The 21,199-nt window shown below is 51.5% G+C and overlaps 1 protein-coding gene and 1 non-coding gene across 2 annotated transcripts in view; one reads left to right on the top strand and one right to left on the bottom strand.

Annotated features, from left to right (window-relative positions):
- Positions 1–1,706: 1,706 nt before the first annotated feature.
- Trnac-gca lies at positions 1,707–1,778 on the bottom strand. Its single transcript has one exon. It is a non-coding gene; the product is annotated as a tRNA-Cys (tRNA).
- A 761-nt stretch (positions 1,779–2,539) lies between these two features.
- Lasp1 (LIM and SH3 protein 1) overlaps positions 2,540–21,199 on the top strand; it is a 39,052-nt gene continuing 20,392 nt past the window's right edge. The window contains exons 1-3 of the mRNA XM_013037991.1: positions 2,540–2,740; positions 9,261–9,355; positions 20,674–20,758. Coding sequence (XP_012893445.1) covers positions 2,672–2,740; positions 9,261–9,355; positions 20,674–20,758 — 249 coding nt within the window. The 5' untranslated portion in view covers positions 2,540–2,671. The remainder of the gene's footprint in view (positions 2,741–9,260; positions 9,356–20,673; positions 20,759–21,199) is intronic.

A 21,199-nucleotide genomic window follows, 5' to 3' on the forward strand; every position in this document is an offset into this window, starting at 1 on the left:
AAGAAATGTCCTCATTATCTTGCCCATGTAATTATAACCCCTCTGTACGGTATTTTCACAATAAAAAAAAAAAGAAAAAGAAAACCTACAGACTTTCCAGGTTTAAGAGGACATGGGCAGACATAAAAGAGTTTAAAAGTGAATAATTTCCCTTCTTTTTTTTTAATATTTTTTTCTTTTTAAATTAAAATGTTAGGTTTTTAAAAAAGAGGTAGCCGAGTAAGAACTGCATTAGCACGCACGTGGTATTCAGGTAAGGGGTAGGTTTATTCAGTAGACCTGCTGGGACCAGGCAAGGTTGGCACTCCACGTGGCTGGGGAAGGCCTGGGAATGAGAGAGAGCTGGGAAGAGAGGAAAGAGAGAGAAAAGAGCTAGAAAAGAGCAGAGAGAGGGGTAAGAACAGTAGCACTCACGTGGTATTCAGGTGAGGGGTAGACCTGCTGGGACCAGGCAAGGTTGGCACTCCACGTGGCTGGGAAAGAGACAGAGCAAGAAAAGAACAGAGAGAGAGCAAGAAAAGAGTAGCAAGCGCAAGAGCAAGAGCAGAAAAGAAGAGCAAGAGCAAGAGAGGAAGAGCTAATTTCCCTTCTTATATCAGCCCAAAGGTAGGGCTGTGGCCTGATAGCCTAGACCAAGATGGCAAGGTGAGGCTGGGCATCCAAGGACGTGCATAAACATGGGTTGGCATTTAGTTTGGGTTTTGCATTGCAGTTCCCTTCGCTCTCCTTGTACAGCCCAGTAACTCACAGTAATGGGAACTAGGGGAAAAAAATGCAGACAAGTATTCCCTTGGGGTCCCCAGGGATGACACAATTAAATTCCAAGTTTAAAATATCTATCACAGCTGACCCCTGACACAGGCAGCATGCTTCTCTCCGTCTTTTATTTTTCCTTTTTTTGGGCAAAACTGAGTTGAAGGGGATGCCCTTGCTTCTCCCTTCACACATATCATTTTCCTCCAGTCTGACAGTGATACTTGTAAGTCCCCTGGCCAGCAGATATCTGTCCCCATCTTAAGGATTTGAAACTCGATGGCTCTGTAGCACACCCCAAGGGTGGCACCTTGTCCCCAGCATCACTTGGAAAATTATTCAAAAAACAAAATCGCAGGGCCCCTCCCCTCCAGCCCTATAGGATCTGAAGCTGGAGGCAATTCTGGAGGTGGGGTTGTTATTCTGGTGTGTTCTCATTTGAAAGTCACTGCAGTAATTTAAATTACTTTGCATAGGGACATGATTTCATGTACATTCAAAGGATGGATGGATGTGCATTAGGTGGTGAAACGTTCTTGCACGTTTATTCAGCGGGTATCAGAAGCAACACACATTCATACCACAGAAAGGAAAATGAAAGTTGAAGTTGGTGAAGGGCTGTGTCTGTAAGTTTCCTTCTTTTGACTTTGCCATACCTCCATGGGAAATGAGGGCAGACTTGGAGGGTCATCTTGTCCCACGAACACACCTGAGTAGCACCTGTGAGAGGACAAGGCATCTTTTGTACCTGGTCATGCATTGTACCCACACCCTCTTCCTGGGGGAACAAAGGAAAAGTCGGAAGCTTTCTTCTAAACTCGTTCTGAGCTTTCCTCATTTTTTATGAGAGACTTTTCTCGTTTTCATTTTGTTTTAAACCTAGAATCGAATGTTGAAATATAAGAATTCAGCATAATCACAGGAAGAAAGAAAAATAAAGCAAAATATTACCGAGGGGGCACCCGGATTTGAACCAGGGACCTCTTGATCTGCAGTCAAATGCTCTACCACTGAGCTATACCCCCGCGCCGCTGCAGCGAGAGGAGGAAGCTCTTTTGGATAATAGGACTGTTCCAGCTCCTACTTGTAGTACGGATCAGGGGAAAGGAATGAAGGAGGAATAGGAGACCAAGCGCTAAGCAGACGGTGGCGGATACCCGGAGCCTGTGGAAAGCTTGTGCCGCTGAGGCGCTGGAGTGTGGTGGGAGAAGGGGGAGTAGTCTGGTCCCGAAGGGGCTGTGTCGGGCGGGGAGGCATCCAGCCCTACAAAAGTGGGAAAGGATGTGGGCGGGAAGGGAGCTAACGAGGGGGGATGTGTGAGAGAGAGGGGACGGGACCGAGGGGGCTCCCTCCCGTTCCGTCCCCAGATCCACGGCAGGCACCGACTGGAAGAAGGAAAAGTCCCCGAGTGCGGTGACTCTAACTCGGGCATTCCATAGGATTTCAACCACACCCTCGATGGGGTGCGAGAGGTCTGCCGGCCCCCGGAGCCCTCGGTGTCCCAGTTGGCCGGATTGGAGGGGGTGGGGGGTGGGGGATCGCTGCTGCCCACCGCTCAACGACGGAACCGTACAGGACAAAGGGCACCAGGGGGCTGGGCGAGCCGCGGCGCAAGCACTGGGGCCCTGCGGTCCTCCCCGGAACGCGCCTCGGCGCAGCCCCGCGTGGCCCGGGGAGCGCGCCGCGCCGCGCGCGCCCCTTGCCCGCGCCCGCGGCGCGTCTCCGCCCCGGTGCAGCCCCTCCTCCCCGCCGTGTTTATTAGGGGAAGGCGGGCGGAGGCCGAGGCCAGTTCCTCTGATCCAGTCGCGGTCGCCGCCGTCTGCACAGTCGCAGCCGCGGCCGCCTCCCGCCAGCTCGCCCCGGCAAAGCGGAACGCGCGCGAGCTCGGGCGTCCCCGCCCCAGCCTCTACCTGGAACCATGAACCCCAACTGCGCCCGGTGCGGCAAGATCGTGTACCCCACGGAGAAGGTGAACTGTCTGGATAAGGTGAGCCCCGGGACCGGGAGACGCGTCTAGGCAGTCCCCGAGCCACACTCTCATTGGGGCGGGGGGGGGGGATAAAGAGAGGGGCTGCCTGGCCCCCGCGATCCCTTGACGAAAAGATGGAGAGCAGGTCGAGGGGATGTCCTGGATTGTGGGGACAGGACCCCCCCTCGTCCCCCATCTGGAAGCCTGGACATCCAGGGCGCGGCGGGGTGGGCAGCCTCTGCTGGAAGATGGGTGGGCTTCGTGCTCCCAAGGACTGGGGGGATCGGAGAGGACTGGCAAGCCTGGCGGGTGGCGTGTGTGTGGCGGGGGGAGTTTGGAGGTGCCTTCCCGCCTCCCCCGCCCAGGACCCGGAGTGTGAGTGGAGACGGCCGCTCCCTCTCCCCGCGGCGGCGAGCGCCAAGTAGGCGGAAGCGCGGGGCGCTGGGGGAGGGGGCGGCGGGGGCGGGGCGGAGGCCGGGGGCCAGCGAAACCCGCCGGTCCGGCTGCGGGTGGCCGGGCTTCCGGACCCGGAGGCTGGGGTGGGGGCCTGTCGGTCGCGGGGGGTCGAGTCTGGAAAAGGGAGGTTTAGGGCTCCACTGCATAACCCCCTCCTCATTTTTTCCCTCCCTGAACGACCTGCGGCCTCCTTGGTGGATCAGTGGTTTGGGGGGGACCCGTGGGCCCTCCTCCAGAGTCCCAACCCCCACCTCAAACAGCCAAGTCCTGGTGCTGGGCAGCCCAGCCCAAGCCGGGTGGGGTCGGGGTGTTAGGGCTGAGCTGAGCGGGGGGAGGCTGGTGGAAGGGGGGGGGGTTCCTGCTTCATTGAGATCTGAAATTGTGCTCAGCCTATAAACCGTCTTATAGAACAAAGAGCTAACTTTTCAAAGCAGGTTTCTCCAATGGAGGGTGGGGTTGGCGGAGTTGTGGGGGAGCCGTGGAAAAGGGGAGTTGTTTGGGGGGTCAGGGGAGTGTAGCCTCCTGGAAATTCACTGTCCCCTGGAGGCCCTTATGCGTCCCCCACCCCCACCCCCCAGCCCACGATAGACTTCTTCATCTGGATGCCATTATACCGTTGGTGGGATGGGAGTGTAGAGAGCTGGGTGTTTCCTGGGGGGGGGGGATCCTGTCCCGGAGGCTTCCCTTCCCTAAGGCAACGTGCCCCTCCTCTGGGTCCCCTCTTCTTCCAGCAGGAGCCTAGGTCTTCCAGGGAGGCCTCGGTTTTATTTACCCCTCTCCTCATTTTGCTTTCTACCTATAACCCCAGATTGGCTCCAGGTCTAAATATTCCTTTCTTTCTGATGGAACTGCAGGGGGGGGTGCGGGGTGTGTGTGGTGGTGTGAAGAGGGTTGGGGGCTCGGCTGGGCATGCATGAAAGAGGAGTGGGGGTTTTGTTTGAGCAAAGGTAGTTCATTGGATATTTTCTCTCTCCGTTCCTTCTAGTGTTTGGTGCTTCCTCAATGATCTTTGGCCCTTGAATCCCAGTGAGGAGATGGGATTGAGGTTTTGAATCACTTTTGAACTTGCTCTTGTAGGACCATGCTGTTTCTCTGGGCTAGACTGGGCAGAAGGAGAGGACATCTTGTGGGCACACAAGAGGGTACTGACCCACCAGATTACTGTGCTTGCCTCTGGGGGGACAGAACTTAAAGCTTGGAGTTCCTAGATGGAGAAACAACCTTTTGAATTTACTCATTCTTGCCCAGAGGGTCTTAGTCTATAAAGAGTGGTCCTGGAGAGACTTTATTCCCCTCATCCTTGTGCACTAAGTTAGGGGCCTGGAATATCCAAGTATCCTCCCTATTCTTCCCTAACTCCTCCAGGAAGTAAAAGCTGGCACCCAGATTCCTGAGCTTGTGCCTGGAGGGTGCCCAAGGGTTTCTCTTGGAGTGGGGAAGGTTCAGGCCCACAGGCACAGTTGCTAACCAGGCTCCAAAGGCTTCCCAGAGAGTCAGCTTAGACTGGCCTGATTCACTACAGTCCCTTGATGGTTTATAGCCTGTAATGTGACCACAGTACAAGCTGTGTCCTTGGAGTGAAATCTTTTCTCCTCTCTGACTCTTATCTCCTGAAGGTGTAGGTAGGGTGAGTAAAACCTTGCCACCACCGAAGGCCACCCAGCTCTTAACCCACAGGACCTGTGTGCTCTGCATGCTGGATAAATATGTATTATTGATGACAGTGTTTGAGGAATGAGGTTGAAATTGGAGCTGGGGGAGAACCAAGGTGACCTTAGTCATTCAGCAAATATTTACTGAGCACCTACTCTGTGCACCCACTTTGTGTCTAGGGACCTGCATTGTCAATCTTGCCACATCCCTGTCTTTTGCTGACTTGTTTCTTCCAACTTGTGTGTGTGTGCATGCTGGTACTGGGGTTTGAACTGAGGACTGGAGCACTGTGTGTCAGCTTTTTGCCCACAAGGTTGATGTTCTTCCACCTGAATCATTTGGGTAGTTAATTGGAGATTAGAGTCTCAAAGCTGGCACTCACTTGCTAGTGGGTGGCTCATGCCAGTAATCCTAGCTACTCAGGAGGCTGTGATTTGAGGATTGCAGCTTGAGGCCAGCCCAAGCAGGAAAATCTGAGAGACTCTTATCTCTAATAACTACTCAGAAAAAGCGAGAAGAGGTAGAGTGCTAGCCTTGAGCAAAAAGAACCTTGGGGACAGAGCTCAGGTCCTGGGTTCAAGCCTCAGGACCAGCACCAAAAAAAAAAAAAGTCTCTTAAACTTTCCTGCTTTGACTATCCTCAGAGCTCAACTTCCTCAGTAGCTAGGATTGTAAGCATAAGTCACTGACAACTGGCTTCTCCCAACTTCTGAAAACAGGAGACATCAGGGTTCTCTTCAGAGATTGGTCTGCAACTAGTCCCTCTGGAAATCTCCCGTTAGTGAGGCCTCTCTACTTCAGCTTCTTGGAGTACCCCCTCTTCTTTGGAAGGGACAAATCCTTGTAGTGTGGTACTGTTTTCCTAGTGGAGTTTGGAACACCCTACGATCCCCTTGTGACCCTACCCATTCATACATCATTACCCACAGCAGCCAGGGCTGCCCCTGGGAGTTATAAACACCATGAACAGGCGCATCCCCACTTGTAGCCAGAGCTGGAATCCACAGTTCTTTCATCTGGTGTGTTTGCAGTTACTCTTTATCAGGGCTGGAACTAGCTTCCACCCCTGCCTGATCCCATCTGACTTAGTGCTCTGGGTCTGGGGTCCTGAGTGTTGGAATTACAGGAGTTGGAACATTAGAAATAATAATGATCTCCTGTGTCTGCCAGCAGCTCAGGTGGCCAGCTGAGCTAACTGGTGACCAGTCAGGTGACCTGGTCGGGGTGGGGCTGGTGCTGCCCTAGAGGAGGGAAAAACCATAACCCTGGGCAACAGGAAGAGAGGAGAAAGTCTCATACTTTACGCCTGAGTCACAGCCACCCCCAGAGAACCTTGGTACAGAGGTTAAGATGCCAGGCTATAGGCATAGTGTCCCTCCCTTTGGAGCCCTGGCCCATGCCCAGCCCACACAAGAAGGATGCTTGAAGGACTTCTGCCTGAACCAGCCTGCTTACCTTTCCAGAGTTGGCTTTTGAGGGGGTTTTCCAGAATGGTTGGTAAGGGAGCTGGAATCTGGCTGAGTGCTCTCTCACTGGCACTATCGGCCAGGTCAGAGCTGTCTAATGTCTTTGAATAGTGACACTTTGGACTTGGCAAGTGTTTTGTAGTATTAGAGCCTTGTGTCTCAAAGTGTACTTTGTTCCCTGTATCCCGAGTCCCAAGAATGCTTTCACGAATTCTTTCTTGGGATCTTTCAACCAGGGCTTTGGGACAAGGTTCCTGGGCCAGAGGAAGGAGGCAGTCAGGACCACTCTGGGACTGTACCATCTCCCCCCCCCCCCCATCATGTCCCTCCCTCAGACAGGACAGTTTGTTTCTTCCCAGGATCCTAGCGCTTAGCCACTGAACCTGGGAACCTTTTTCCTGGTATGTAGCAGTTAGAGGCATCAAGCTGCATCTTACTGCCTTCCACAGTGCTCTGGGAGACAGCAGTTCTAACTGCTTTGCAGATGAACTTCAATAGTTATCCTGCAGGTCCTTAGTCCATCCTTTGTTTTTTTAAAGTTGTTATTATAAAGGCAATGTACAGAGGGGTTACATACATAGGTCTCGTAGAGAATGCATTTCGTTTTGGACAATGCCACCCCTTCTCTCGCTCTTTCCCCTAGTGTAAGGGGACAGGTGACTAACCCTTCCTACCCCCAGCCTCTGATTTATTTAGCTGAAGGCCAAGGATCTCTGGGAGGGAGTGTGGGGAGCTTCTTCTAGAAATAAGCTCTAGTATAATGGCTCTCCTTCCTCTCAATGGCAGCCTGGAGAGGCCTTGTGGAACCCGTGAATTGGGTATTGGCCTTGAACGCCCTGTTCAAGTGTATACTCTTCCCAACTTCTCCATGGGACTTGGCTCCAGGGTGGTGGTGGAGGGAGGCCTGGCCATCTGTGAGAGTGAGTAGGGGTGTGTCTCTGTCTCTTGTCCTTGTCTCCTCCGAAATCAATCAGGAGGTAGCCTTGGAGGTCCCCAGCCCGAGGACAGTGTGTTATCCCTGCCTATGTGTGTGTGAAAGTGGGTCATGGTCTGGATTCCGGAGAATGTTTTTGCTGGCAGGCCCCTGCGGGGGCAGGGGAGGCGGGGCCCAGCCAGGGGCATGTGCAGCTGAGCAGGCAGAGGCCAACAGTCTGGGTGGGTGGTGACAGTGTTGGGGCAGCCTGCCAATGCCTCCCAGTCATTGAGGAGGGAGTAGAGATGTCACTTTGGGGGCCTGTGAGCGGAGAGACCACCTTGTTTTGGTTTTATGCACTAGTGTTGGGATTAAACACCTCGTGGGGGTGAAGTGGGACTGTGGTTCTGGGGTAGGCCCAGGTTTGGGGTGGGCGGGCAAACTCAGCAGCTACTACGCCCTTTACTTCCAGACTTCCAATTGGCCTTCTTCCCAAAGAATGGTTCTCCCACCGTGGTTTAATATTTGTACATTTGATTCTCCTTTGTGTCTCCTTGATAGGAAGGGAAAGTGCCCCCTTAGAGAGCGATTACCCCTGCTGTTACTTACCCTCGTGGTCTCTGGTTGAATGGGGCTGGAATTGGAGAGGTTGAGTCTAAGCTTCTCACCTTCCTTTTGTTGGTTTTCTCCTGCAAATGTCTCAGTAGCACCTGTGGCTTGGGGAATACAAGCTGCTTTGGGGGAATTCCTAGGCTGATGGCCAGGGACCAGCTCTTTGAGAGAACACCTTTAAGTCTCTTTGGCTACTTCTCTGACTTCTGGCCACCTTCTTTTGGAGCCTGGAGTGTCTCTGACTGCTGGGATATGGGACAGGGGCAGACTGCTCTGTCAGGCTGGTTTCTGGAATCCTGGCAGCTGAGCCTTGGTGGGTACTGATCTTAGAGTTTCATCCTCCTCCACCAGGGGTGGATGACATCTCCTCATGGACATTTCTCAGGGGTAGAGTCACTTGTATGATTCTATTTTTCTTTCCCTCGTTGCCTTCTCTGTCCTCTTCAGTCTCACCCTCGATTGGTCCTGGTGGTTCCATTCCAGCCAGACCTCTATGGGTTTACTGGCGTCTTACCTCAGTGTCACACACATAGGCAGTGGAGATTAGAGCTGTGATTGGATACAGTGAAGGACTGGCTACATCTCCACCCCCACCCCTGCCTGCCTCTAGTCTGAAGTTCACAGCACCTAACATTGGGTGCCAGGTGCTATGTTGAATAAAGGCTTTGCAGGTGATTTCCCATGACTCCTCCAGGAAGGATAAGTATTATTGTGTATATTTCACAAAGAGCAGGTGCTCAAGGTCATGGAGCTAGCTGAGTAGAACTTTGATGTCCATGGGTGGAGTGAAGCTCTTCAGTATCTCTCCCATGTCAACCGGCGGGATGGGGGAGGGGGGGAAGGGGACAGCTAGGAGGGAGGGGTTATGGGTGTGGTGTGCAGAGCTGAGACACTCACCTTGCTCTTCTGGATGGGGAGGAGGGGGGTCCCATAGGATGTGGCAGGCATCAGGGCTGGAGCCTCAGAGGAAGAGGTGCAGACTGTGTGGGAGCTTGGAGGACCTGGATCTGGGCCTGGGGGCCTGGTCCTCTCCTTCTCCAGGCCTTTGAGGTGGGTGGAGCTGCCCCTTCTGTTCCTTGCTGCTACTTAGCAACCAGAGTGCCTCTATGCATAAGCAATGAGGGCTCGGAGCTCTGAGCCAGCCAGTGGTTTGGGGAGGCAGAACTGACCTCTTGGGGGCTTCTGTCACCATTGTAACTGAGTTCCTTTCCACTCACTTTCAGGCCTGTCTTTCTCTCCCCCCTACCCCCCCATCAAGAGCTCAAGGGACTGCCTGGTGGGGAGTGGAGAAGGGAGTGTCATTGGCCATCACAGTCTGTGACCTGAGATGCCCCCTGCTCCCCAGGAGCGATTCTATGTTGAGGGTGTAGGAGGGTGTGCAGAGCCCCTGCCTGAAGTCCTGGTGTCTGATGGGTGTCCTCTTTCTGTCTCCACCCAGTTCTGGCATAAAGCATGCTTTCATTGCGAGACCTGCAAGATGACACTGAACATGAAGAACTACAAGGGCTATGAGAAGAAGCCCTACTGCAATGCGTGAGTCTAGCAGGGGCAGGTGCTTGGGTGGACTCCTCCAGTCTTTACCTTGTAATAACCACAAGGTGAAATTGCCAGCTCAGCCCACTCCTTGATACATTGTAATCACATTGTACCCTCCCCAGGCAGCATAAGAGAGAAACAAAGGCTCTTATTATCCCCATTTTGTTATACTTTATTTTATTTCACTGCCAGTACTTGGGGCTTGAATTCAGGGTCTGGGCACTGTCCTCAGCTTTCTTGCTCCAAGGGTAGCATTTGACTAGTTAAGCCACAACTCCACTTCTGTCTTTTTTGCTAGTTAACTGGAGATAAGAGTCTGAGCTGGCTTTGAGCTACAATCCTCAGATCTCAACCTTCTGAGTAGCTAGGATTACAGGCATGAGTCACCAGTGCCCTTCTAGGCTCTATTCTTTGTAGCCCAGTCGGCTAGAGGCATGGATTGGGGTAAAGAACCATTGTTTCCTGCTTCAGAGGGACACTGCCCTCCCACCTTCTGCAGTTTCAGTGTGACAGCCTTTCATCTTCAAGGTCACTTCATAAGGAACTAGTGCAAAGACAATGTCAGGTACGTGGTCACAGGCCAGACCTCACAGCCACCTGCTGGACGGAGCTTCAGAGGGTCAAGTGACTTTTTGCAAGTAGATAGCAAGATCAGTATTCCAATATAAATGTAGGATCTGATTTGAGTCTATAGTATTTTTTTTCTTCAGGAAAAAGAATACATAATTTATTACATGCCTCAGGTATGGGAGTATTAGATACTAGTTTTTAATTTTCAGTCAGGAGCCTTTTAGATGAAGTTCACCCAGGAAGGGAAACTGAGGACTTGTCTAAAAGGGTTTTGTAGCCAGCTGTCCGTATCTGTATAGCCTATTGCCAGTCCCCTCCTAATACCGCAGCCCCATCTCCTTGAGGGCTTGAATTTCATTAGACACTTATTGTCTGACTGCTACTCTGTGCCAACCTGTGCCAGGTGCTGGAAAACTGATGCCTGATAAAATCTCCAGCCCAAGAGGCAATGTGAAGCTTGTCTCTACTGAAGGACTGGACCACTGGGCAGGTTGCCTATGGTAGAGGAAGAACCACAGCTCTGCTGTCCCCCACCCTGCAGCTGGCCCTTTCTACCCCCCCCCTCCCAGTCCCAAGGGAAATGGGACATTCTTGAAATTCTTAAGGGCTCACACAAGCCTTGATTCTCCGCTACTTCCTCCCTCTTTGGGGATGGGGGGTAAGTAGGGTGGGGTTCATAGAAGCTAGAGAATTTAACCCCTTGGCTGCTGGATCACTTTAGGCTAGACCCTCAGTTCCTGTGTGGACAGCTTCTGGACATCCACTCCCCAGACTGAAGTTTAGCTGAGGTAGGAGCCAAGACTTTCTGAGTCTCTAACACAGCTCAGTGATGCCTCTCTCTGTTTTCTCTCTCTCTCTCTCTCTCTCTCTCTTTCTTTCTTTCTTCCTTTCCTTCTTTCTTTCTCTCAGTGGGTCATGGGGCTTGAACTCTGGGTCTCGGCACTGTCCCTCAGCTCTTCAGTTCAAGGTGAGCCCTCTACCATTTGAGCCACAGCACCACTTCCGGTTTTCTGGTTTATTGGAGATAACAGTCTCATGGATTTTCCTGCCCAGGCTGGCTTTGAACCACGATCCTCAGATCTCATCCTCCTGAGCCACCAGCGCCCGGCTCCTCTGTTTTCTGTGTATTTTACCAGCCTAGTGCCAGCTTACTTTTTTTTTTTTTTGCCAGTCCTGGGGCTTGAACTCAGGGCCTTGGCACTGCCCCTGAGCTTCTTTTGCTTAAGGCTAGCACTCTATCACTTGAGCCACAGCACCACTTCTGGCCTTTTCTATTTATGTGGTACTGAGAAATTGAACCCAGGGCTTTATGCATGCTAGGCAAGTACTCTACCACTAAGCCACATTCTCAGTCCCAGCTTACTTTCCTCCCTGTTTTCTGGGAGACATCATGGTAGGAGCAGGGGGTAGGAGTTGGGGAGAGGCAGAAGATAAAGCTTCTTTCCTACATGCCACTTCTATCCAGCCTGTGAGGCAAGGCTTCCCAGGTCATGTAGGCAGAGAAGAAGAGGTTGGCTTTTTCCCTTTCCTCACACACCTGTGACCCAGCATGTTTGTTGAGAAAGGACTGTGGGCAAGGGGGAAGACTGGGAGACTGAAGCAGCTCAGGCAACACCTTATCCAAGGTCCATTTGCTACCTGCTAGTTCCCAATGCCCACGGCAGGTCTGTGCTGTCTGTTGGGCTAGCTGTCCATAGTGGCAAGCTGGGATATGGGCTGTCTGCTATTGTCTATCTGTTCCCCGAACCAGGACCCTAGGCCAGAGCTCCTGCTGTATGCCAGGCACATACCCATTGTTTGCTGTCATTCCCTCCTGGTGTCATTTTTTTTTATTTTTAGCAGTATTCAGGTTTCCAAATCCTGGGGTTTCTGGGGTATAGATTTTCCCCATTCCTAGCCATGCTTTATGTCCAGCCACTGGCCTGGCTTCCTTTTTACCCAGCATCCCCTTGTTCCTTCCCCCACTAGGCTAAACCTGCAGCAGGGTTCTCAGGAGATGGTGGTATCTGCCCTGCATTTTGCCAGGATTTGGCCCTCTGTGTTGTTCCCCCCTCCCCCGGCCCCTTGGGTGAGGGTTATGAGGTTGGTATGTTAGGTGCTCCATGCTCTGCCCATTCCTGAGCCCAAGGGCAGCTAGGGAGAAGAGGATAAGAGAGAAGAAAGCTGTCTTTCCCTAGCATCTAACCACTGAGATGAAAGTTCTGGAAAGCAACTGTAAGCAGCAAAAAGGCGGCTTCTGTTTCCCTCCTTGCGTCAGACTTGTTTGGGAGTGAGGTAGGGGTGTGAACACAGTACAGAGCTCTCAGCCAGCCGCCTGCGTGATGGGCCCTGTACGTGCAGTTACACACTTGGCTGGTGCCTCCTAAAGATACACACTCACTTGGGTGCCAGCTCAATGTGCTGCTGTTGTTTCTCAGTCAGGCAGAAGCTATTTTGGCATGACTGGTGGCCAGGTAGAGGCTGTACTACTGCTTAAGGCACATTAGCCCAAAAACTGATGATCAGTTCTTTCTGGAAGGATTTAGGTGGAGGGAGCCAGCCTGCTCTGGGGGCTAGAGAAATATTTATGCCCCCATTTGTTTGTTTTGCAAACTAGATTTTCCCAGCCCTGGCCTGACTCTTACAAACCTATTTCTTTTTCTCCATGCAAATAGTCCCAGGGCCCTGGGAATTGGGGTGAGGTTGGAGGTAGGGATGGGGGCTTTTAAACAGGATCCTGGTGGAGAGGACAGAAAAAAGGCAAGGCATGGGAAAGCAAAGGGAGAAATTACATTGCATCTCCCTATCGTTGACTGTAGATATTGGGGTTCTTCAATTTGCTTGAGCTATATATCCCTGCCCCTTCGCTAGGTGTTAGGTAGAAGGGTGGTGGGGTCATTGCCACTGGATTCCAGCAAGGTACTTCAGCTTGCCACTGGATTCCAGCAAGGTACTTCAGCTTAAGTTCAGAGCCTTTTACACAGTCTGTTTGTTTGTACCTGACATTCTAACACTTTTTTTTTTTTTTTGCCAGTCCTGAGGCTTGAACTCAGGACTTAGGCACGGTCTCTGAGCTTCTTTTGCTCTACTACTTGAGCCACAGTGCCTCTTCCCATCTTTTCTGTTTATATGGTGCTGAGGAATCCAACCCAAGGTTTCATGCATGGTAGGCAAGCACTCTACCACTAAGACTCATTACCAGCCCACACTCTACCACTTGAGCCACATATCCAGTTGGTATTTTTCTGGCTAATTGGAGATAAGAGTTCTGTGGATTTGGCTGGCTGAACTGGCTTACAACAGCGATCCTCAGATCTCAGCCTCTTGAGTAGCAAGTATTACAGGCATGAGCCACTGGTGCCTAGCGCAAATAAACACTTGTAAAGGTTGGGTAAGGCTGGGACCTGGGGCTTTTCTGCCTCCCTAGAATTCTCTACATCTTTCTGCATAGAAGTAGGGATGCGTGAGTGCATTGCGCAGTATTTGGAGAGGAAGATACAAAATCTGGTAGCCAGTGGCCAATATAGCCTTCGGGTAGCTCCCATCACCTCTTCGTCCCTAAATCTCTATACTTAGATGTCAAGGCTGCAAGAAACCTTGGGGATCACTTTGCCTTCCTATCACACCCATTTTTCTTTTTCTTTTTCTTTTTTCTTTATTGTCTGTCGTGGGGCTTGAACTCTGGACCTGGGCCTTGTTCTTCAGCTCTTCAGCTCAAGGCTAGCACTCTTCCACTTGAGCCACTATGCTACTTCTGGTTTTCTGGTGGCTTATTGGAGATAAGAGTCTTATGAACTTTCCTGCTGGGGCTGGCTTTAACCCAGGATCCTCAGATCTCAGCCTCCTGAGTAGCTAGGATTACAGGAGTGAGCCACTGGCACCCAGCTTCATACCCATTTTTTTAAGGTGAAGAAAGCAAGGCCTAGACATTTTATATCCAACTCAGCTTGACAAAATTATTTATCCTTAAAAGCATTGTCAAGCTGGGGACCAGTGGCTCATGTGTATAATTCTAGCTCCTCCGGAGGCTGAGATCTGAGGACTGGTTTGAAGCCAACTCTGGCAGTGAAGTCTGTGAGACTCTTCAGTAAATTACCAAAAGCCAGGCGCTGGTGGCTCACACCTGTAATCCTATCTACTCAGGAGGCTGAGATCTGAGGATTGTGGTTCAAAGCCAGCCCAGGCAGGAAAGTCCATGAATCTCCAATAAACCACCAGAAAAACTGGAAGTGGCCCTGTGGCTTAAGTGGTAGAGCACTCACCTTGAGCTGAAGAGCTGAGGGACAGCGCCCAGGCCCAGAGTTCAAGCCCCACAACCAACCAAAAAAAAAAAAATCACCAAAAATGTCAGAAGTGGAGCTGTGGCTCAAGTAGTGTAAGTACTAGCCTTGGAGCAAAAAAAAAAAAAAATCTCAGACACAGGGCTGGGAATGTGGCTCAGTGGTAGAGTGCTTGTCTGGCATGCATGAGGCCCTGGGTTTAATTCCTCAGCACCACATACGCAGAAAAAAAAAGCTGGAAATGGCTCCAGTGGTAGAGCAGCAGGAGCAAAAGAAGCTCAGGGACAGCGCCCAGGCCTGGCCTGGCCCTGAGTTCAAGCTCCACGACTGACAAAAAGTAAAATAAAAAGCATCATGAACTCTTTTTTTTCCCCGCTTTTTCATTTTGTCTTCAGTCCTTGAAGACTAAGTTATTCCTCCAGTCTACCCTGGATCTTTTTGGCTGCCCTTTTTTTTTTTTCCAGAACTACTTAGACAATGTCTCCTTGTACCTTCCTATTCCCACTACTTCAGACCCTTAGGTGTGTATGTGTGTGTATGTGTGTGTGTGAGAGAGAGAGAGATACTGAGAGAGAGAGACTGAGAGAGATGGAGAGAGAAAGAAACAGAGAGAAAGAAACTGGGTTAGCAGAGCCCTCCCTGTGGGCTGTGTTCCAGCCCAGGCTTTGGGAGCCAGCAGCTCTGACCAGAAGCAGGATGTCAGGGCTGGGTGTTTTTTTTTTTTTTTCCCTTTTGGTCAAACCAAAAGCTCCTTGTTGCTCTTGTGGATGTATTTTTGTTCCTCCTTGAACACAAAGCTGCAGTTTTTGAGGAGGTCCCAGTCTAGAAGGGGTGAGGTCCCTTCTAGAAACGGGAGGCAGGGCTTTCAGGACCTCAGTTCTATCTTTATTCGGCCTCTAGGTTGTAGTTAGTGGCAGGACAGGGGTGTGAGGCTTTTGCCATGGAAGGGCTGGCCCTGTCACCCAGGACCCTGGACTCAGAGCAGCTTCCCCCATCCTCCCTGCCTTCACGTCTTCTTCCCAGCAGGAAGTGACTCAGAGGTCCTCAGGGATAGACTCTTTTCTGAGATAGAGACCACCTCTCTGTCATCCCTCCCAGGTCATGGCTAGACCATGACCTCTTTGAGACCCCAGAGGGTCTCTAGGTATATCTAGGCAATGGGCTGGGTTCCAAGGATGCCCCCGCCCTGTCAACAGCATATGTATGTCAGCCTGCCCTTAGCTGGCAAGGCAGCTATGGAGCAGGAGAGAGTACAAAGTCTATCCTTGACCTTGAGCCTCAGTTTCTGTATTTATAAGACAGGCACAATAATGCCTGTCCTTTCTAGAACAAAGCCTTGTGGTAGGCTTCAGAAGAGGCGATACATGTGCCTGTGAAGTCTTCCAAAAGCCAGGCTGCTACCCATAGCTGCCCAGCGCCATTCCTTCCTCTCTTCCTGGCTGACACAAGTCTTTTTCCTGGGTTTGCCCTCCAGGATGCCAGGTCTCTTCTGACCCCTCATCCCCTCCCTTTCTCCAGAGCTTCCTGTTCAAGCAGGCTGTCTCCATGCCTGCTTACCTGAGCTAGTGAAGGCAGGGACAGGAGAGTAGAGGGACACCTACAGAGCCTCTCTTCCGGTGGGCAGCGGAAGAGACATTCAGCTCTACGTCTCATTCTTTCCTACCACTCAGGCTGTTGTGGAGTTGGGGTTCTAGCAGGGATGGGTGGGCTCTTCATCTCAAGTCATATTGGTATGCACACATGCACACGCATACACGCACCTTCTGTACCACCTAGGATCTGAAGGTAATGGAGGCTCAACCTGAGGAGAGAGAGGCAGGAAAAACAAGATAGAATTCCCAGCAACTGGTTTTGGAAGGAGGTCAAATCTATTGGAGCCCTCTTTAAAGACAGTCATATGGGGGTGGGGGAGAGAATGGCGCTGGCTATCTTCTGTTCTCCTTTCTAGAAACAGAGCCAGGGCTCCTGCCTTCACTTCCCTTGGATCCTGCACAGGCCCCATGGGCTTCTCCTTGGTTAAGGGCACCTTTGCTTTCTGAGTCTTCCCCTGCCCCCATACCCTGTGGGGAGATCTCTCTCTCTCTCTCTCTCTTTCTCTCTCTCTTTCTCCCTGTTCAGCCCAGAGCTGAGGTTGCCATGGGAACCAGAAGCGCAGTAAGCAGGGGAAGGGAAAGGCAGGGTTGTCTCGCCAGGGCTGGGGGCTGTGGGGAGGGGAAAGGGCTGACCCAGCAGGGGGAAAGTAGCCTGTGCCTGCCACCTGCCTCTGTGCAGGGCTGGACTTAGCGGGCAGGGGTAGGAAGTTGGAACCTCTGGAGCTCCTCTTTATCTAGTTAAATCTATGCAGGATTCAAATCCTTCCCCACCCCTGCTGATCCACATCTTGTCTGGCTTTCCCCCCTTTCCATTTCCTTTCTGATGGGATTAGTATTCCAGTTTTGGAAGTGCTTGCTGCAGGTCAGAGGGGTTCCTGGAGCCTTCTGGGTGGGGTGTAGGGTGCAAGCAGAGGGCCACAGTGTGTAGGAAGAATTTGAATATGGCCTGTCACACTGAGCTGGTGTGGACTTGCTGCTGTCCTGCAGCTCAGAATAGGCACTGCTCACAGCTGCGGAGGATGCGTACGTCTGTGTTCACTATGCATGAGGTGTGTGTAAGGTGGATACGGTGTGTGTGAGCTGCAGCATAGGGAGAGGCTTTCATGAGACTCTAGTCTCCAACAAACCACCAGAATACCAGAAGTGGCTCAAATGCTAGGGAACTAGCCTTGAGCTAAAGAGCTCAGGGATAGTGCCCAGGCCCAGAGTTCAGGCTCTACAACCAACCCCTCCCCCCCAAAAAAGTCTCACAGACTTTCCTGCCCAGGCTGGCTTTGAATTTCGATCCTCAGATATCAGCCTCTTGAGTAGTAGTATTACAGGTGTGAGCCACCGGTGCCTGGCTTCTTTAACCTGGTCATTCAGTTTTGCAGATTGACTCCTTGGACTTGCTAAGCTTCTGGGTCCCTGTCCCATTTCTCCCCCAACCCCACCCTACTTATAATTGCTTTAGTGCTACAGAATTCTCAGAATTGACCCTTCATGCCTGGCCATAGTTGCCTGCACATCTCAGCATCTTTCCACTTCTGCCTCATGTGGATTGATGGATCCTCATCCCAGGCCCTAAATGCTTTCAGCGTGGTGGGGTGGGGATCTGAAGCTTTCCCTATTAGGACCTTGGGCCAGCAGACTGGATTTTTTTCTCTGTGTCATGTGATTTTATCTTGTCTTCCTAGTTTTACTACTATGCATCATAAAGGTAACTAATATTTAATCTCTATATTTCCAAAACTACTTTGCTGGAGCATAGTTCTTGGTGTGTGTGTGTCTATACTAAGGCTTGAACTCAGGGCCTGGGTGTTGTCCCTGAGCTTTTTTGCTCAAGGCTAGTTCCTTACCACTTGAGCCACAACTCCACTTCCAGTTATTGGGTGGTTAATTAGAAGTAAATATCTCATGAACTTCCCTGCCCAGCTGGCTTTGAACTGCAATCCTCAGATCTCAGCCTCCTGGGTAGGTAGGATTACAGGCATGAACCACCAGCACCTGGCTTCAACCAACTCTTAGAGGTTTTTCTTCTAGCCCTTCTGTTTTTCTCCCTTGCTTGTCTCTAGGAACAGACTTGATCCTCCCCTACCCTGGACCAGCTCAGGAATTTTGGATGGTCTCCTGAGCTGTGGGTGGCCTTGGCTTCATGGAGCTGGGCCAAGCCTAGGGGTTGGACCCCTGCCTTAACCCCCTGTTCATCCACAGACCATTTCAGTTGCCAGCTGCAGGCACCTGTGTTTGCTTTTTTCTTCCTGCTTCCTCCTCCCCCACTGCTGGGGAAGCTGCTGACCTGGCAGTCAGTACCCAGGCGGGGCATAGCGAGGATCACCTACCTAGGTCCAGGACAGTGAGACTAGCCAGAAGGAGAAAGGACTTGCCAAGATTACCCAGCATATCCATCCTAGGGCCAGGGCTTCGCCCTTTCTAGTCATGCTCTTCTTGGTTGAGTTCTCTATACCCCAAGTTCTGCCCTTTGCCAAGTGATCCATCCACAGGGAAATGTTGCCAGGTAGCTCAGGATGGCGCAGGGCCACTGGTGAACAAGCCAAGTTTGGTGAACGCACAGGCATGTGGCAACTCATGTCTGGCTCTTGAGCATGCCAGCCAGCCAGCCCAGGTGGGACATGTCTAGAAGGAGGTCCCAGGAGCCCACCATCCACCTCTTTCTGACATGGGGGCTGCCTGTGAGTCAGGGATCTGCAGTGGTCACAGCTGTGGTGGGTGCGGTCACCCAAAGCTAAAAATGGCCAGATTTTCCTGCTTAGAGAAGCCACCCACCAGTCCCTGAAATAGTTGGGGCCCATGCAGACTCCCTCAGCTGTCTCTCATAGCAGCACAGGCACAAAAAGCTCTCCTGTGGCTCTCCTCTCCTGTTTGCTAGGGGATCTCATGGTGACCCAGTCCAGTGCAGGAGTTCTGGTCCTGCCCCAGTTTCAGGTCCTGATGTGATGTTTGTTTAGGCAACAAGTACTGTTGAGCTTCAGCGAATGTTCTGGGAGATGGGGAAAAATCAGTGAAGCAGAGAAGTAGTAGGGAAAGGAGAAGAGAACAGTGTTGTGACAAATGCATTAACTCAAGAAACTGTTGAGGGACAAGTGCCAGGTGCCGACACGATGTCCCCTCCTCTGTGTAGTGGGTGGGTGGGGGAATCTTTCCTGTAGGTCCTGCAGGCTAAAGTCCGGACTGCCCTGCCTCCTGCCTGGGGTCCAGGGCCCTGTGCTTATCATGGCTGGGCTCTGAAGAGATTGAATGCAAATCTGGATTGTGTCACTTAGTGTCCATGTGCCTTAGTTCTCCTGTCTTGTCGGAGGAGACAGGTGGCAGTGTTCACTGAATAGAACAGCAGAGAGAATTTGATGATGTAAGACATGAAGTCCTTGGCTCATTGTAACATTAACTGTTGTTACTTTTACCTGTCACTTGAATGTAACCTCCTTTCTGGCCTCCATTGGTCTGCCCACTGCTCTCTAAATTATGCCTTGTTAGCCCTTAGATTTTTTTTTTTTTTTGGTCCGGTCATGGGGCCTGAACTCTGGGCCTGGGTGCTGTCCCTCACTCAGCTCTTCAGCTCAAGGCTAGCTCTACCACTTGAGCCACAGCGCCACTTCGGCTTTTTTTTTTTTCTGCTTATGTGGTGCTGAGGAATCAAACCCAGGGCCTCATGCATGCAAGGCAAGCGCTCTACCACTGAGCCACCTTCCCAGCCCCAGCCCTTAGATTTTTTTTAAATTTAAATTTTATTTATTTATTTATTTTTTGCCAGTCATGGGTCTTGAACTCTGGGCCTGGGCACTGTCCCTCAGCAATTCAGCTCAAGGCTAGTGCTCTACCACTTGAGCCACAGCACTACTTCTGGCTTTTTTCTGCTTATGTGGTGCTGAGGAATCGAACCCAGGGCCTCATGCATGCTAGACAAGCATTCTACCACTGAGCCACCTTCCCAGCCCCTAAGTTTTAATTTTATTGTTATTATAAAGATAACGTACAGAGGGGATGCAGTTTCATAAGTCAGGTAATGGGTATATTTCTTTGTGGATAATGTCACCCTTTCCTTTGTGTTCTCCCCTGTCCTTTCTGGTTTTTTTGTTTTTTGTTTTTTTCCTGTGTTTTGAAACACCTTTTTAAATTTTAGGCTAGAATTGGGCTTGAACTCAGGGCCTCGTGCTGTCCCTTAGCTTTTTCACTCAAGGCTGGTGTTCTACCATTTGAGCCACAGCTCCACTTCTGGCTTTTTGCAGGTTAATTGTAGAGAAGGGTCTCACGAACTTTTCTGCCCAGGCTGACTGGCTTCAATCTGTGAACCTCAGATCTTAGCCTCCTGAGAAGCTAGGATTACAGACATGTGTGCCTGGCTTTGAGACAGAACTTGCTAGGTAGCCCGGGCCAATCTTGAACTTAAAATCCTCTTGTTGTAGCCTCCCACGTGCTGGGAATACAGACGTGAGCCACCATGTCTTTGAAATACTCATGGACATCTGAATTGCCTCTCACCATTTCCTGTAGCAAGCCCCCCCAGGAAATGCCTGTCTCTCTCTTTCTCTCTTGCTCTTCCACTGCTAGGCTCCACATCTGTTCTCAGTCGGGACCTTGTGCCCATCTTCTCTCCAATCTTACCAGGCCTTCCTGGGTGGTCCCAGGAAAACTCTAGGGTTTATGACGATTTTCTCCAAGCAAGGGTAATCTGAGGGAACGGCATTGAATGGCTTCTATAAGGCTCAGGACAGTTCTCTGGCCAGTGGCCACTCAGGCCTGCTGCATGTTGGGGGGACTACCCCGCTGCCCTTGTGGTCCTGGTGGGGCTGTGGCAGTGACTACCCAGCGAGAAGAGGAAGTTGCCACTCTGTTTTCTTCTTGCCCCTTCCCCAGAGTGACGCCCAGTGTTTCGTTTTGTTTTTCTGCCCTGCAGACACTACCCCAAGCAATCCTTCACCATGGTGGCTGACACTCCGGAAAACCTCCGCCTGAAGCAACAAAGCGAGCTCCAGAGTCAGGTGAGGGACTTGAGCTGAGGGAGGGAGGGAGGGCTGTCGTAACCCGGATTTGGCAAGAGCTCCTTCCCCTGCGGTTGAGCTCAGCAAGGTCCTGCTGAAATCCTAGTGCCCGCCAGCCTCCCTGCCCCCACCCTGCCTCAGTTACTTCATACTTCCTGTCTTTGGCCAGGGAGTGGGAGTGAGCCTGGCCCCTTCCTACCTGAAGTGGATTGGAGGCTGCCTCTTCCAGGAAGCCACACCCCTGGCCCTGCCTCCTCTCATTACTGAGGAGGAGGAGTTATGAACAACTGTCCCTGCCTGGGGTGAGCGTGGCCTGCAGTGGGGCCAGGCTTCATGAGGATTATGGGATTAAATGACAGAATGCACTAGGGGGATTTGCCAGGTGAGCAAGGTGTCCAGGAATGTTCCATCTGGGTCATGGAAGATCACTGAGCCCCTTAG

Source organism: Dipodomys ordii, unplaced genomic scaffold, assembly GCF_000151885.1.
Source record: "Dipodomys ordii isolate 6190 unplaced genomic scaffold, Dord_2.0 Scaffold7, whole genome shotgun sequence".
Classification (NCBI taxonomy): domain Eukaryota; kingdom Metazoa; phylum Chordata; class Mammalia; order Rodentia; family Heteromyidae; genus Dipodomys; species Dipodomys ordii.